The sequence below is a fragment of the Sorex araneus genome, chromosome 3 (genome assembly GCF_027595985.1).
Source record: "Sorex araneus isolate mSorAra2 chromosome 3, mSorAra2.pri, whole genome shotgun sequence".
Taxonomy (NCBI): Eukaryota; Metazoa; Chordata; class Mammalia; order Eulipotyphla; family Soricidae; genus Sorex; species Sorex araneus.
This window is the reverse complement of record NC_073304.1, coordinates 164,280,130-164,296,711: the sequence shown is the minus strand read 5'-3', so window position 1 is coordinate 164,296,711 and position 16,582 is coordinate 164,280,130. Positions and strand designations below refer to the sequence as shown.

At 37.7% G+C, this 16,582-nt stretch overlaps 1 protein-coding gene across 3 annotated transcripts in view; it reads left to right on the top strand.

Moving 5' to 3' along the window:
• Positions 1-16,582, top strand: part of ARHGAP20 (Rho GTPase activating protein 20) — a 65,707-nt gene that overhangs the window by 26,763 nt on the left and 22,362 nt on the right. For 2 of the 3 annotated variants that reach the window (XM_055130253.1, XM_004605037.2), the window contains exons 3-6: positions 5,613-5,774; positions 8,521-8,670; positions 12,918-12,959; positions 13,843-13,927. In XM_055130253.1, coding sequence (XP_054986228.1) covers positions 5,613-5,774; positions 8,521-8,670; positions 12,918-12,959; positions 13,843-13,927 — 439 coding nt within the window. Of the gene's footprint in view, positions 1-5,612; positions 5,775-8,520; positions 8,671-12,917; positions 12,960-13,842; positions 13,928-14,871; positions 15,268-16,582 lie in introns of those variants that run through there. The other variant, XM_055130254.1, reaches the window with a different exon arrangement.

Genomic DNA, 16,582 nt, shown 5'->3' with positions numbered 1-16,582 from the left:
CACATCCTCTCCAACAGCGGTTGCTTTTGTTCTTTTGGATGTGTGCTAGTCTCTGTGGTGTGAGGTGGTATCTCAAAGTTGTTTTGATCTGCATCTCTCTGATGATTAGTGATGCAGAGCACTTTTTCTTGTGCCTTTTGGCCATTCGTATTTCTTCCTTGGTAAAGTTTCTGTTCATTTCTTCGCCCCATTTTTTGATGGGGTTGGATGTTTTCTTCTTGTAGAGTTCAACCAGTGCTTTATATACCATTGATATCAACCCCTTATCTGATGGGTATTGTGTAAATATCCTTTCCCATTCTGTGGATAGTCTTTGTATTCTGGTCACTGTATCTCTTGCGGTGCAGAAGCTTTTTAGTTTAATGTAGTCCCATTTGTTGATCTCTGTTTTTACTAGATTGCTTAGTTCCGTGTCACCTTTGAAGATACCTTTATCTTCAATATCGTGGAGGGTTTCGCCGACCTTGTCTTCAATGTACCTTATGGTTTGTGGTCTAATGTTGAGGTCTTTAATCCATTTTGATCTGACTTTTGGGGCACTCGGGTTTTTTCCAGATTCTGGCTATAGTAAACAGTGCTGTGATGAACATATAAGTGCAGATGTCATTTCGACTATACTTTTTTGCTTCTCTGGGATATATTCCCAGCAGTGGTATTGCAGGGTCAAATGATTTCTGATTTTTTGAGAAGAGTCCATATTGCTTTCCAAAAGGGCTGAACTAGTCGGCATTCCCAACAGCAGTGTAGAAGGGTCCCTTTCTCCCCACATCCTCTCCAACAGTGGTTGCTTTTGTTCTTTTGGATGTGTGCTAGTCTCTGTGGTGTGAGGTGGTATCTCATGGTTGTTTTGATCTGCATCTCCCTGATGATTAGTGATGTAGAGCACTTTTTCATGTGCCTTTTGGCCATTAGTATCTCTTCCTTGGGAAAGTTTTTGTTCATTTCCTCACCCCATTTTCTGATGGAGTTGGATGTTTTCTTCTTGTAGAGTTGGACCAGTGCTTTATATACCATTGATATCAACCCCTTATCTGATGGGTATTGTGTAAATATCCTTTCCCATTTTGTAAATTGTCTTTGTATTCTGGTCACTGTATCTTTTGCGGTGCAGAAGCTTTTTAGTTTAATGTAGTTCCATTTGTTGATCTCTGTTTTTACTAGATTGCTTAGTTCTGTCATCTTTGAAGATACCTTTATCTTCAATATCGTGGAGGGTTTTGCCTACCTTGTCTTGAATGTACCTTATGGTTTGTGGTCTGATGATGAGGTCTTTAATCCATTTAGATCTGACTTTTGTGCATGGTGTCAGGTCGAGGTCTAAGCCCATTCTTTTGCATGTGGTTGTCCAGTTGTGCCAGCACCATTTGTTAAACAGGCTTTCCTTGCTCCACTTCATATCTCTTGATCCCTTATCAAAGATTAGATGATCATACATTTGAGGTTGTGTGTAGGGATATTCCACCCTGTTCCATTGGTCTTCGGCTCTGCCTTTGTTCCAGTACCATGCTGTTTTAATTGTTATCGCTTTGTAGTAGAGTTTAAGGTTAGGGAGGGTGATGCCTCCCATTATCTTTTCCCCAAGAATTGTTTTAGCTATCCGTGGGCATTTATTGCTCCATATAAATTTCAGGATTGCTTGATCCGTTTCTTTGAAGAATGACATGGGTATCCTTATAGGGATCGCGTTAAATCTGTATAATGCTTTGGGGAATATTGCCATTTTGACAATGTTTATTCTCCCTATCTGTGAGCAGGGGATATGTTTCCATTTCCTCATGTCCTCTTTTATTTCATGGTTAGCGTTTTATAGTTTTCTTTGTAGAGGTCCTTTACTTCTTTAGTTAAGCTGATTCCAAGGTATTTGATTTTCTGGGGCATGATTGTGAACGGGATTGCTTTTTTCATGTCCCTTCATGACCAACACAACATTCTGATGAAAACCCTTACATGCTTTTCAATAAGCTCCAAATGCCATAGGAAAAACATCCATGCTCTCACCCCTTATCTGATGCTTCTCTTCCTTGGACCTTGCCAGTCCAGCCTTTCTGAACTTGCCCCTTGTTAAAGGACACCGCATGTGCTGACTCTTCTTTCTCCTCTCACTACCCCTCCTACTCCCCTGGTCTGTCATTCAAGATTCTGGTTCTTCCAATAAACTTCCCTGACCTATCTGAGCTCCTGGAGAGCCTCTCATTTTCCCTCTTTTCTGTGCACATTTTCATTATAGCAAATTCAATTTCTCAATACTCTGCATTCCTTTGATTGTACTTAACATGTGGGCTGGTCATTGTGTTGCTTTATCTGATTCTTTCATCCCTGTGTCTGGCACATGGCAGGCACCCAGCAAAGACAGTCCTTATCTCTGTGACAAATAAGGTTACAAATAAGAACAAGAATCATACGCTCAATAGATATAAAATGCTAATACTTAAGGAGCGTCTAGGCAGATCAGAAGTGCCGCTTCGAGAAGAAATGTCCAAGGTCCACTTGAGAGTTTCCTGGGAGATATGAGTATGTTGGGTCGTGAGCTCACAAGGTCTTTCTAGGATTTGTCATCCTACTCTGTTTGCCACTTAGAGCACAGACTTTCCAAGAATTACTCTGAAGTTTTGTTTTCTTGTGTGATTGAAGAGGAAGCAAATTACATCTAGAAGTGAGCCTAATATTTTGTACCTAAAAATCTCTAAAATTAAACCTAAAAACGGACTCACTTTTGGAATGAGTTTTTGTAATATACATGAGAAATAAAGCTGTGAAACTTTCATGAAAGCTACTATCCACTAAAACATTAAGGTCCTAAAACTTCTTTCTGCCTTTCATAATTGCTTTCCAAGCTGATTTGAAAATACAATGTTAATACACAATTAACAGGCAGCAGGCTGAGTTTCAGACTGAGCTTGTATTTGTTAGATCGTTTTAGTTTTGTTAATTATAACTTACAAATCATAATGAGGCAATGTTAAGAGGCTAAATAGAAGGTTATAATCTCGCCCTCCTCCCCATCTCCATATTCTGAGCTGAAAATAAACACATCTATACTGCACTCAGAATAAAAATAAACTCTTCAAAGTCACATAATTGAGAATACATTTTAAAGTAGGAAACACTGTTGAAGATTGTGGTTTTTAAAACATGGTTATTTGTGCACTTTTTCCCTTTTATTATAGATCTTTTTCAAATGATGTGAGTGCTGAGATGTTTATTTTTACTCCAGAGTACTGTATGAATGTTGATTGGTTTTTTTGAAGCCTTTCACAATAATTTATTGCATTTAATATTCGAACACCAATCCCACCACCATTATACCTTCTCACTACCATATTTTGAATGTTTCCAGTGTTTCACAAGTTAAAGTCTTGAGGCAATATGACATCCCTTTCTGTACTAAGAGTTTGAACAGAGTATAGACATGTACATTGGTAAATATTTAATTCAAATAAACACTGTAAAGGCAAATTTACTTTAACTTTTTGTGGATTCTTCCCATCACAATATTTACCATCAAATTGATTTGAAAATATTATAGGAATACATTGTGAGAAACCAAGTTATTGTTTATGAAATTCTTTTTGAATTGCTCTAAAATGGAAACTATTTTAAAAAAATTCATTAGCCTTTGACCTATCTAACTTCTAGCCAAAAATTTCCCTAATTGTCTTCAATTAGCCTCTCTATGCATTTAAACACATTAGAAATGTTTAAAGCAGGGACCAGCATCCCATGCAATACAGACTGCCTGCTTTTGTAAATAAACTTTTGTTGGATCCAAGTCATGACACCTGTTCAACAGAGCTAAGTCGATTGACAATAAAAACCAAGTGGTCTTCAAAGCAAAACTCACTGATCCTGTTAGTAATTGTTTGAGGATGTTTAGCTGTAACTATGCTTCTGTCTAATGGCTGATTATTATAATTAAAAGTAACATTTTAAAATTATGCTAAACCATTATATTCATTAGAATATCCTTAAGCAATATAAAGAAATGAATTAGAGATGAATTTTAAAATAATTGGGGAATTGGGAGTTTTGTCACATCCAGCAGTGCTCAGAAATCATTTCTGGTGGTGCTCTGAATACTGTGCTTGAGATTAAGCCCAAGATTCCTTCCTGGGAAATATACACTCAGACATTTGTGCTATCTCCCCAGCCCTTAAATGAAATGCTATGAATTATTCCCCAAAGAATGTTGAATAAGATGTCTATACAAAAGAATGGGCTGGAGCGATAGCACAGTGGTTGGGTGTTTGCCTTTCATGCAGCCGACCCGAGTTCGATTCCTCCGCCCCTCTCGGAGAGCCTGGCAAGCTACCGAGAGTATTGAGCCCGAGCGGCAGAGCCTGGCAAGCTACCCATGTGTATTGGATATGCCAAAAACAGTAACAATAAGTCTCTTAATGAGAGACGTTACTGGTGCCTGCTCGAACAAATTGATGAGCAACGGGATGACAGTGACAGTGATACAAAAGAATACTTACTCTGGTTCCATTTATAATAAATCATAGGGACCAGATAGTACAGTGGGTAAGGCTCCTGCCTTGCACAGTTGAACTGGGTTTCATCCCCAGCACCACATATGGTTTTCAACAAATGCCAGGATTGGCTCCTGAGCACAAAGCCAGGAGTAAGCTCTGGGCACTGCCAGGTATGGTTCTCAAAATTAAAAAAAAAAACAACTTTCAGAGCAAAGTTCATCTTCATTGGGAAAGGTGGGGACAGGGGAATCAGAGTAGTTGTTACGGTACTTTATGAAAAAGAACTTGTGTAAGGAATTTGAGGGTTGGGGGTTGCCATTCAGGGAAGAGGTTAAGACTAGTGAGCAGACATGCGTAAAAAGATGCATGATATTCACATTTCATGAAACTAACAAAACTAACAAGAGCTTATGATCATAGGAACACTATCCAGAAAGGGAGGAGACAAAGAAACTACTCCAAAAAAAAGGATCCCCATGGGCATCTCTGGAGATAGCATGTCTAGGTGATGTCACTTTATAGCCAGTGGGAATCTCTGGGTCAGAGTTTCACAGGGCAGGTGTGACTTAAGCCAGGACTGTCTCATCAGTGACCACAGAGATACTGGTTGTAGTTTCATAGAGTATGCAGACCAGGTAAAATCTGCTTGTCTGGGCGATTTTTTAAAAATCTCTAAATATTTGTGTTTGGCACTAGAAGACTTTTGAGCCAATAGATCTCTTCCTGCTTTGAAAAAAAGAGCTCAGAAAAAGAACTCAGGAGCAATTCATCTTCACTGAGTTTAGGTAACACCTGAGAACATGTTTGCAGTGAGAATATGCCATTCTGTGTCCTGACCGGGTTCAGATTCCAAAGGTGAATGCATATGTTGAAACTCATTATACATCTACGATAAAACATTGGAGTGGTGGAATTTAAATTGGGGTATACATGTGTTATAAAATTTCACCTTCGCTTTGTTTGAATGTTTTTCTAGTGAAATATTCAAAACTTCTGTGGGGCAGTCAACTTAAAATATTTAGGAAACAGGCCATTGTACTGGAAAACATAGAGACCTTTGAATATGACCACTAGAAGCTGTGATTTTATTGAAACCTGTTTAATTGTTTGACTAAAGATTGTGGTGCTTGATAATTACAGGCAGGGTGATAATGTCAACGTGGAACCCTACTGTTCTTCACCTGCCTTAACCACTCAGAGAGAGTTACTGCTGAGTAGTCCTGTTGAATTGAAGAGAGGCGCACAGAAACAGGACCGTCATATGTTTCTTTACAATGATATACTTATTATCACTAAAATAAAGTAAGTATAATGCACAATGTAGTTCGTATTATAAAATAGCATTACCATTAAACCATCTTTCTACCCAGAACTTACTGTAAGAATATCTATAAGAAAGCATCTTCATTTTGAGCCATGATCTGAAGTGAGTTTTATGTTTGATTTTTGCAGAAATTTGTTTCAACTGTTTATTCATTCAATTATTCATTAGGTCTATACTGTATTTATGCTGGACCCTCAATAAATCTTGGGTTGCAATGACGAAAGTGGCCCAATGTGGTCATTCAGTATTTGGCCTTCTTTGGGCTTCTTTCACTTAACATGAGCATCCTTCTAGTTCCATCCATCTTGCAGTGCAAGGTTTCATATTTTCGTAGAGCTGCATAGTATTTCACTGTGTATTCACTGTGCCACGTATATCCTGTAGCCTTTCATCATAGCTGCTTCTTTTTGCTTTTCTATGTTGGACTCCTTCGGTGCAGAGCTTTGTGCTCAGTCTGGAGGCAGACAAGGAAACAACCACTGAATACTGTCCTTTAGGACCATATTGACTAGAACAAGTATTCAGCTCTTCCAGGGAAAAGTATTTTTCACCTTTTGAGAGAGATTTTTCAGAACACAGTAAGGACAAAAATTAGTGTAGAAGACCCTTTGTTTTCATACTGCAATTCATTTATTGTTCTAAATATTTCTGGTATCTACCTGACAACTGTGGTGTTTTCCTAGAAAGGACAGAGTTACAAAATGTTACAAAACATTAAAATGTTTACATAAAATTATTTTTAAAAATTTGCTTCTTTCCTTCACTAAAATTGTTTGAAATATATTTGCAGAGTCTGTGCCTACTTCTTTAACTCACTCCACACTGAGTGGCCCTTTTGCACTGAGATCTACTTTATTTGCCACATCAGTGTTTGATGACTCATTTTATCACCTAAATGTTTTTATGAAGTGACAAGATCTTTGTCCACTGACTATTCTGGCCTAAGAAATTTAGTTCATGGAAGATTATTTTGAGAATTTGCTATTTTCATTGGGGATATTGAAAAGTGTGAGTGGCCTAGGTTAATATGGGTAGAGATGGTACATTACCCCAAGACCCTTGGGAGAGAACAGAAAGATTTTTGTGAGCTCATCATTCATTTTTCATACCATCACCATGCACAGTTTTGTCCAATTTTTCAGAAAACTTCTCTGATGATCATTCTCATAAATATTCAGATAATGTTACAGATCCTTCCTTCTACTAAAGAACTTTTTTTCTGAAAATGAGCATCACTTAAGAAAGGATAACCAGCCCCTGAAATAGCGTGTGGCTTTCTTTGTATTTCTCACTCCTGGAGAGAGGACTGGGTTGTATGCTGCATCCGTTCATTGGTTGAAGTGATTTGATTTCTCATTGAATAACTTAGTCACTCAATCAATTCACTGCCTTACATTCCACATTTCTTCAGTTCATCTTCAGAACCCACTTGGAAATTGCTTTTATTCCTTCAGATGATACCTGAGAAATCAAAAGCTATAGACGCTTTGTTCAGAGTTAGTCAACTCCTTGGTGTTGGTAAGGAGTTAAGAGATGGTCTATGTACTATATTGATTTAGGATAAAAATCTCCAAACTGACATTTTGGACAGGTCCATAGAGAAAGACAATCGAACACGGTTTATGCAGTAGCTGCTGGAGCAAGAGACTGCATTAGGCGACACAAAATGACGACAGACAAATGTAAACATACCTTGCCTTCCCAGAGATGTAGTTTCAGTTTTCTATTGCCTAAATGATTGGCATCAATCAATAAGTTTTTTTTATGATGAACTTGTTTGATAAGATCCATCAAAGTGATTGGATAAAAAGGATTGAAATACAGGGAAGAAGCCCTTGTGCCCCCACTCCTGCACTTTGAGATGACAGTTAACACTCATTGTGCCCTACAGGAAGAGCACAGATCATCCCTTTTCATTTCTTAAATCCTAGTGTGAAGTTTTCATTTCAAATATGCTAGGAATGAGAAGACTTTGAAGGGACATTTCCGTTTTAAATAGCTTTGATTTCATTGCAATTCTGATTATTTCTGCAGGTGGTTCTGAATGATAGGAAATCACATTTTCCTGGTCATTCTCTCCTCCTGCCTGTTTAAGTTTCAATTACTTTAGGAGTGTTCCTGACGAATTAGGTCAAGAGACATGGAGGTTTTACTACCACAGTCCTAAGGAGTTGGAGTCGGGGAAGATGACATAGATATTGTCAGAAATCAGTTTTATTGCTGATATTCTCTCTGAGTTCTTTTCTCTTTGACTTTCATCTAGGTCTCTGCTTTTAGGCTCTGTGTGTTTTTGTTTTTCATTCTAGCCAAAACAGAAGGGAATACTATGTAAACCACATCTCGAAAAAGGAACTTTAAATATATTTTCACCTACTTAAATCATCTTGGAAGTAATCATGTTACAAATAAACTGATTTACTTTCAAATCCTACTTTCAAAATTATGTTTTTGATCCAAACGTAATGTTCAACATCTAGAAAAATCAAGTTGCTATTTTATGGCAATTCTCTACCATGAATGTAGGCCAATGCATCAACTATTTCAAGGATTATATAAGAATTTCCTGAGTTTGTTAAAATTTCCTGAGCTTGACAATGAACATAAGGATAAGGAGTTGGTATGCCAGTGACATCTAAAAACTATGCTCTTATGACAAGTACAGAAACTCTCATCAAATTTAAGAAATCACATAACAGGAAGTCCTGTTTGCTTTTATCTTTTCAGGTATAATAATAGTTATAAAATTAAATATAAAGTAAGATTATCTGATCTGTGGATATCAGCATGTACCGAAGAAATTGAGGAGAGAAACTGTAATTCTGTTAAATCATTCATGTTAGGATGGCCCATAGTAAACTTCGTGGCAACATTTAGGTAAGAACTGTAGTTTTCCCTGTGTGTATGTGCTTAGCTACTAGGACAGTCAATTTTTCACAGCATTTCTAGCATAGAGTTAAAGTTATTTTTTAAAAGATATTTTTAAATTGAATCACTATGAGATAGACCCTTACAAAATTGTTCATGATTAGGTTTCAGTCATACCGTGTTCCAAGACCCATCCCTCCACCAGTGTATATTTCCCAGCACCAGTGTCCCCAGTTTTCCTCTCATCACTTCCCACCCACCCCACCCCCAGCCTGCCTCTATGGTAGACCTTCTCTCTCTCCCTCCCTCTCTTTCTCTCCCTTGTCCCTCTCTTTCTCTTTCCCTCTTCCTCCCTCCCTCCTTTTGGACATTGTGGCTTGCAATACAGATACTGACTGAAAGGTTATCACATATATCCTGTTACCTACTTTTAATGGTCAGCTCTTGTCCAGCATACTCATTTACCAGCTATTATTGCCATACTGGTCCCTTTGAAAAGCATTATTGTATAAAGTACTTCATTCTGATTGTGCATGATACCTATAACAACTCTTTCGACACACTCATAGAAAACTTGTATGCCTTTGATTCTCCTAAAGAGTTCATACAATGTAAAATCAGTGGTGAATATGGGGAACTCTTGGAGTCATTTATCTTCACCAGTGACCTTGAAAGAAGACATAAGTGGTCACAAACCTGGCATTTCCCCACTATTATCTGCTTCCCCTGTGTTTTGGATGTGGAACTTTCAAGTTTATCTTTTCAAATGACTGAGATAGAACTTCGCTGAAGCATCATACAAAGTAGTCAGTTAGATTGGAATAACTGTACTCCCCAATTGACTAGAAATCATTTTCATAATAGGAACGAAATTAATGCTACAAAGTAATGGTTTACCCAAACCAAATATCATGTTTTGCTTTGGAAACTAGAGAGATGTGACAATCAGAAGCAAGTTTCTTTCAGGGGTCAAGTTAGATTGACAGAACTCATTCCAAAGCTGAAATGGGCTTGGAGAATTGATGAATAGAAAGTCTTGCTGCTTTTATCCTGAATGTGCTGAAGGAGGTTTTTGGCTCCTGATAAGTACACCCAAATTCAAACCTGTGAACTTGATCTGTTGCACACCCCCAACTCATTCTAGCATTTGTTTGAGTGTTTGTTATATGCATACTCTATTTTTATTCAGGTAGGGCATCTTGGGCTATAGCCAAGGTGCTCAAGGGCTACTCTGGACAAAATCCCAGTCTCATCTGGACTGAAGAACCATCATGCAGAGAGGTTCACTGCTGCCACTGGGAAGTGAGAGGGGGGAATCTTTCAAGGGAGAGTAGGGAAAGGGGTGCTCAAAAAAAGTTTTGACATGGACTCTACATAGTCCTCACAACAAGGTACAGTCAAAGCCCTTGGAAGCAAAAGCCAAAGAACTAGACTGCTGTCTGCCACAGGTGAGAGAGGTTGACAGCAGTTGTTATTGCTAGTAAGTCCATTGGTGAAAGTCATATGAAATGAATGTTAAGATTAGAAATCTCAGCAGAAGTAGAAAACATTTTTTAAAGAACCAAATGAGAATTTCATGATTGAAAATGACATTATCTTACTTTTTTGGAGGTTTGACTCCTATTCCTTGGGCCCTTTGCAATATGGTTCAGAATTCTGTGGATTTAAAAACTCTACCATTTGAAAGAGAAAAAGCCTGTCTGTGTAGCCTTAGTGCAGAATGAAAATAAAAGAGGAAATACCCGCTGAATTTAAAAATAACACCAATACAAATTTCCTGATAATAGAAAAATAATTAAGTAACAGATTCTTGTTGGACAGTGCCAAAAGATATACTTCTGGCTAGAACTCCAAAAAGATGAGAGAAGGGAAATGAGGCAATAAATATTTGAAAACGTAATGGTTAAAACCCTCCCAATTTTGGTAGAACTCATCCAAGTAGTTTCAGTAACTCTGTGAAGTACTAAAAGGAGACTGAAGAAAACATTTGGCTGTATTAGACACACTGCTTTAGATCAAAGATGACAAGAAAAAACATACTCCATGGAAAGAAACACTCATTCACATCACAATGCACTTGTCATCAGAATCTGTGGCCATAAGAATAAAGTGGATGCCCTCTCTAAAGTATTGGAAGAAAAATCTTTCACCCTGTAATACCACAGCCAGCAAAAATAGCCTTCAAAAACGGATAGAATGTTTTTCTAAAACTGCAAGAAATTTTTGTCATCTGACCTATTTGACAAAAAAAAAAAAAAAAGATAAAATTTTTCTTCCTGCAGTGAAATCCCAGAGGGTGAAGAACATCAGACATGGGATGGGTGAATCTGGCTGGCAGCTTAAGAAGCAGCCTCTCATACCAATGGCATTATTTTGTTCAAATATAAAAAATAAATCAGAAAAGACAAATAATGACTAACAAACTTGGAAAATAACTGACATAATGTATGAGGAATTTCCTCTCAGTTGAATCTAACTTGGCAAAAAGTAAATGATCAATGTGGACTTGGCCTTGGGAAAGAAATAAAAGATACTTCATCTTTAGAAAAGGCTTTCAAGGTATTTCTGATGGCTCTCACCACTTGTACTCTTGATTCACAAACCTAGGACCTGGGCCTATAAGGAAAATAGGCACTGCAGCTTGCTATATAGAGAAGTATAGTAAAAATGGGAGCACTGTTTGAGAGGTATAGGAAATGTATCAAATGATATATCTACAAAAGTCATCAGAAATACTTAGATACCTAGTGAGACCTTTATTCCACACATTCAGTAACACAAGAAAAACCTGTTCTTGTAGATCAGATTAAAATTGACCTTGAACCTTCAATTTTCCAGGCTGGTAAATCTCTAATTTTCTTCTTTACCAGGGCACTTGTTTTCTTGGGGGTAGAATCGTAGAGAAGTTAGTGATTGGGGCTGAAGAACTACTCCAGGGGTTAAGGTGCTTGCCTTGGATGTGCCGATCCCAGTGGATCACAGTACTGCCTATGGCCCCCTAACCACTCTCGAGTGTGACCAAAAAGTCACTGTCCTGCAAAGAGAAAAAAAGAACTTGGTAATGTCTTCAAAGTACATCAAAAGTCTCTGACATCCAGTCTGTGGCTGACATTATCTCCTGTGCCCAGTTGTTCCTTCCCAGTTACTCTGGATATTTGCCACACATGGGTGCAGGTATCTGCTGATAAACAATATACACATATAAATCTTTGGTACCTAGGAACTAGCCTCCCCAAATACCTGTGAGAACCTTTTCCTAGGGGGTCTTTGTTTCCCTTAGACACTTCAACATATGACTACATTCAGACCCTGGCACTACCCAATTCCCTGACATCGCTGGGTGTCCCATTCCCTTCACTCCCCACCAAAAAAAACAAAAATCAAAGGAAGTAACAGTGACTTCAGGAAAAAAAAATAGTGATTTTAGTTATGACTCTGATGAAGAATGTCTCCTTTGAGTGTAATCAAATCACAGGGTTTTTATATGTAGGATAATTTTTTTTTCTAACAACAGATTTCAGATCCCATTTACTTGCCTCTCAATGAATTGAGTTTCTTCTTGGTTTGATGGCGGGAGTAGGTGAGCCAGGGGGCCAGTTGACCGAGTGCTCAGGCCCAGGAGTTCTGGGGGACACCAGGGCTGACCCAGCAGGCAGTGCTCACAGATGACATGTGGTGCCAGGAAACAGAAATGAAGCCCTTGCTAATGCAACCAATGAACCTCTGAACTGTCTTTCCAACCTGCTTTCATCTTTCGAAGGTCCAGTGAACCCTACTTTGGATTTGGCACCTGATGCTACCAAACACTGAGCTGAGTGGCCAATTTGACAGCTAGGGGGATTAAAGCTCAGTGTTATTATATGATATTTTCCATGATCATCAAGTTGGCAAAATTTTAAAATGCCAAACCAAATACTTACTCCACTCTCAGAGCTGCTTCCCACTGGTACAAGATCACTTGTCAAATAGCAGTGAAAGCAGGAAGTGGGCCTGACTTGGATCCTCCCAAGAAGACTGTACAAACAGAACTACACTGAACATTTTTCCTGAGATGCTTTCACTGGAAACTTCTCCAGACTGACACCAAGATGGCAATAGCACACAGCCCAGAAAGAGCATCAATCTGTTCATAGTACATCTCCATTGATAATCCTAAGTAGAGGTTCACAGAAGCATTTGATGGTTTCATCTGAATTCTTTTTATTTTTAAATTCAATATTGGATTAATTTTTCTACCCCATTTTCTTTGATTACAGCTCTGCAGAGCAGAAGGAAAATTGGCTTACCTTGTTACAAAGGTATTTTTCCAGTAGACATTTTAATCTTTAAGTGATAGTTAAATAATTGAACTGTTTTCTACAGATATTTGTCCAAAATTTTTCTTCTTTCCTTTGTAAAAATGTTTCATTTGTTGTCAAATAAGCTGTTGAGACTGTTTGCTACTATTTAGCATAAATAATGTTTTCCTGTTCCATGTATTTCTTACTTTCTAGAAATGAGAACACAAGTTTGGTTAGATAATTTTAAACATAAACACTACTCTCTGCCATCAATTTCCATATCTCTAACCTCCTCTTGGAGCAAAACATTTTTGTAAAAGCTTGTGTTAAGTTTCTATATATGGAAAATTTTCTGCTGAGTTCCTCAAAAAATAAATAATTCTCTTTACCTTGTAGCAGACAGATTCAAATGATTCATTTTATTTATCAGAACCATAGCTCCTTGTTCCTTCTCCCCTCTCTCCCTTTCTAATTATCTTGAGAGAATTGAGATTTAGACTCCACTTGAGAACTAAAAGGCCATTGTTTTGGTTTTGTCTAGTCAAGTGGTGTATGGCTCACCTGTCCTTATCAGGCAGGTTCTGGGCCCCTGAAGAAGGTAGGGAGATAGTAAGGATAAACCATCATCTGGAACTGCCTTAACATGATTATGCTTCTCAGACCTCACTTGAATGAGTAGATATCCTGGTCTTGTTTTGTTCCCGTGCATGCCTGATGTCCTAAGAATTTTTGATTTCTTGCAAATAATGTAATGTAATCTGTAATCATAATGTAATCTGACTTTGCTGAATCTTTTCATTAGTTTTTAATAGCAAATAAGTATATTGAAAATATTAGTTCAATAGATTAATTTAATAATAAATTATTAGAATAAAACTGACTCAGTGTTGAATTTGATTAGATATGTCAACATTGAAAAGGAAAAAGATTTTCCGAAGGTTGTTTCAATGAAGGTTTATACGCAGAATATTGACAACTGTGCAAAGGTAAGTGTTTTACAAGCTAGAAAATTAAATTCCAAGTCTCTGCATGAGGATAAAAAGAGAGACAGGCAGTGTATGCACTATGGAAAGCTAGGCACTTAGAATTAGCATTGTGGGAAAATGAACTTCCTGGGGACAAGTGTGTCACTGTCTATAGGAAATGTACACTGTAAAGCAAATGAAGGAAGCAAAAGTCCTGGTAAACTAAGCACAGCATTTCATAGTTCCACATGGAAAGAATATTGCTTGTCAGATGTCCTTTTCCTCCCTCTGGCATTAACATTTCTCTGGATCCTTGGGAAAGCAGCTGCAGAAGCTTGGAATATGGCCATTTCCACAATTTTTTTCTAACTTTTCCGTGCTTAAGAGAGAGACTTCTGAACTGGTTGGTTTTATGGTTTGGGGTGTTTTTGTTTGTTTGTTTTTAGTTTTTAAAATCTTGGTATATTCATTATTTATAAATAGATGGGCTGAGAGATGACATTTTTAAGGGATTAGCATGTTGCTACATCACAGTGGTCAAATAAAATTTTAGTCTTTAATCCCTAGTTATTATGGGTAATTTGAGAACTGAAATATAGTACGAGTTCAGGTGTTATCAACAGGAAGCATAATGAAAGATTATGAATATTTTCATGATATAAAGGTCGGAATACCTCACACATCTCCAAGTCAATAGTTTGGTGTGAAAATAGAGTAAAACAGTGTTAGCCCAAAGGTTATGCCAATGTTCAGGCATAAACAGCAGTTCCAGGCAGCACTGCTTATGAGAAATACTAGGCAGCACTGCTTATGAGAAATACTAGGCAGCACTGCTTATGAGAAATACTCAAATTTTTATGGCAAGAGATTACAGTTCCTGCAGCAAGCAGAAACTAACACCAAGCAAGCACATTTTATTTCTCTGTAGATTTTCATTCCATTATTACATTCAGTCATTTTAGGGAAGGGAGATTTCTTGCACTTTTTTAATACTTCCATTTTTATATCTCAGGCACCGTGATTTACAACATTGCTGATGCCAGGGTTTCTTACAGAAAACATTCTAACACTGTAGCTAGCCTCCACCATGTGCCAGTGCCCTCCCACCAAGCCTATCTCCCCTTTTCAGTGTGTGGAAAATGAGTGCTTGAGGAAGGACTTATGCCTCACTCTTACTTTGTAAGACAAGAAATGTGGTCCGGTTGACTCTATCATTCGTGCCTGGTGAAGTGAATGGAAGAGCTGACACACATCTGAGTTGTTTCTTGGTGAGAGTTTTCATTCAAGGACTCGTGCTTCCAGAAAAAGTCATTCCCATAAAACAGGAATGCATGCAAAAGGAGCTTGATTCCTCCTGGCCGGTAGGTTTTCAGTCTGACAACTGGATTCTACTGGATGGAAAAGAATAGAGATTTTCTTCTTTGTTTAGCTTACTGACCAAAGAGCTCTGTACCCTGTGAAAAATTCATTTGTCTTATCTACAGGAAAAGCATGTCGGGAAAAATCGACAGCCTCTAGTTAATCATTTGAATCTATGTGTCTAGTGTTAAGAAAAATATTATATTAGAAACCATAGAGATTCTAGTGGGCGGGGATGTGGCCAAGGAGTCAGAATATGTGAGCCTCTGGGTTTCCAGTTGCCCGCACTGCAAAAATAAAAAGAAAGAAAACCAGGTACTTTGCCAATGATTACTAGTATTAGGGGATCAGTTAACCCATTAGGAGAATTGATGAGGGTTCCCTTGAAGAGGTTTTCAGACTGTAAAAAAGGTGGAAGCATCTCATGAAATTAAATCTCAAGTTTGGCCCAAAATAGAAACAACTTTGCCACTCTCGGAAAACAAGCACTGGTTAGGTAATTTTAGCCTTCTGTTGGGTACTGAGACAATGTTGCATAATTCTTTGAGTTATAAGAATTTGAAATCAGCAATCTCAAAAGATAATATATCATGTCAAGTAATTGGCTAATGGAGAAAAATTTATAGTAAGTGATGGGAAAATTAAGAATCATGAGTAGATTTCACTTGGCCTTTATTCTTTTATTCTTTTTGCTCTTATATTTTGTTTCCATTTATGCTGTCTGGTTGCTTTATTTATGCCATCAGGGATAAGGTCCTAATTGCTCATTTATCTGACAATTATCTGTAAAAACTGAGCATGTAGAAGGCCCAGCATTTGATTCCCAGCACCTTATGGCCACGCAAGCCCTGCCAGGTGTGGCTCCTATTAAAAAAATGTTTTTTCAAAGTCAAAAACCCCTTTATTACATAGTATATATTTTTATGATATATCATTGTCAAAGTCAATGTTTTATAATTGAATCATCTATAAATATCCCAATCTTCTAATTTCTCAGTACAGTTTATCACAGAACTATTTGTCTGTGCTCAGTGACATAGTTTGGAATAGAATCTTAACTCTCTAAAATTTTTTTCTTATTTGCTAGACCTGGGATTTTAAGATGCCCCCCCCCATAAATTCTACAATGAAATTCTCAGTAGCCAACAGTGCCAGATATGTAGAAAGTGCTTTAAAAAATACAGTGCGTTTTAAAAGTTCTAACTTGAAGCTCTTTGTAGCCAGTTGTTATTTTGCTCTTACCTAAGCTGAATTTCTACCATGTATAGAAACAAAATCTCACCCTGTGGGAACAATACTCAGGATACAGTTCATCTT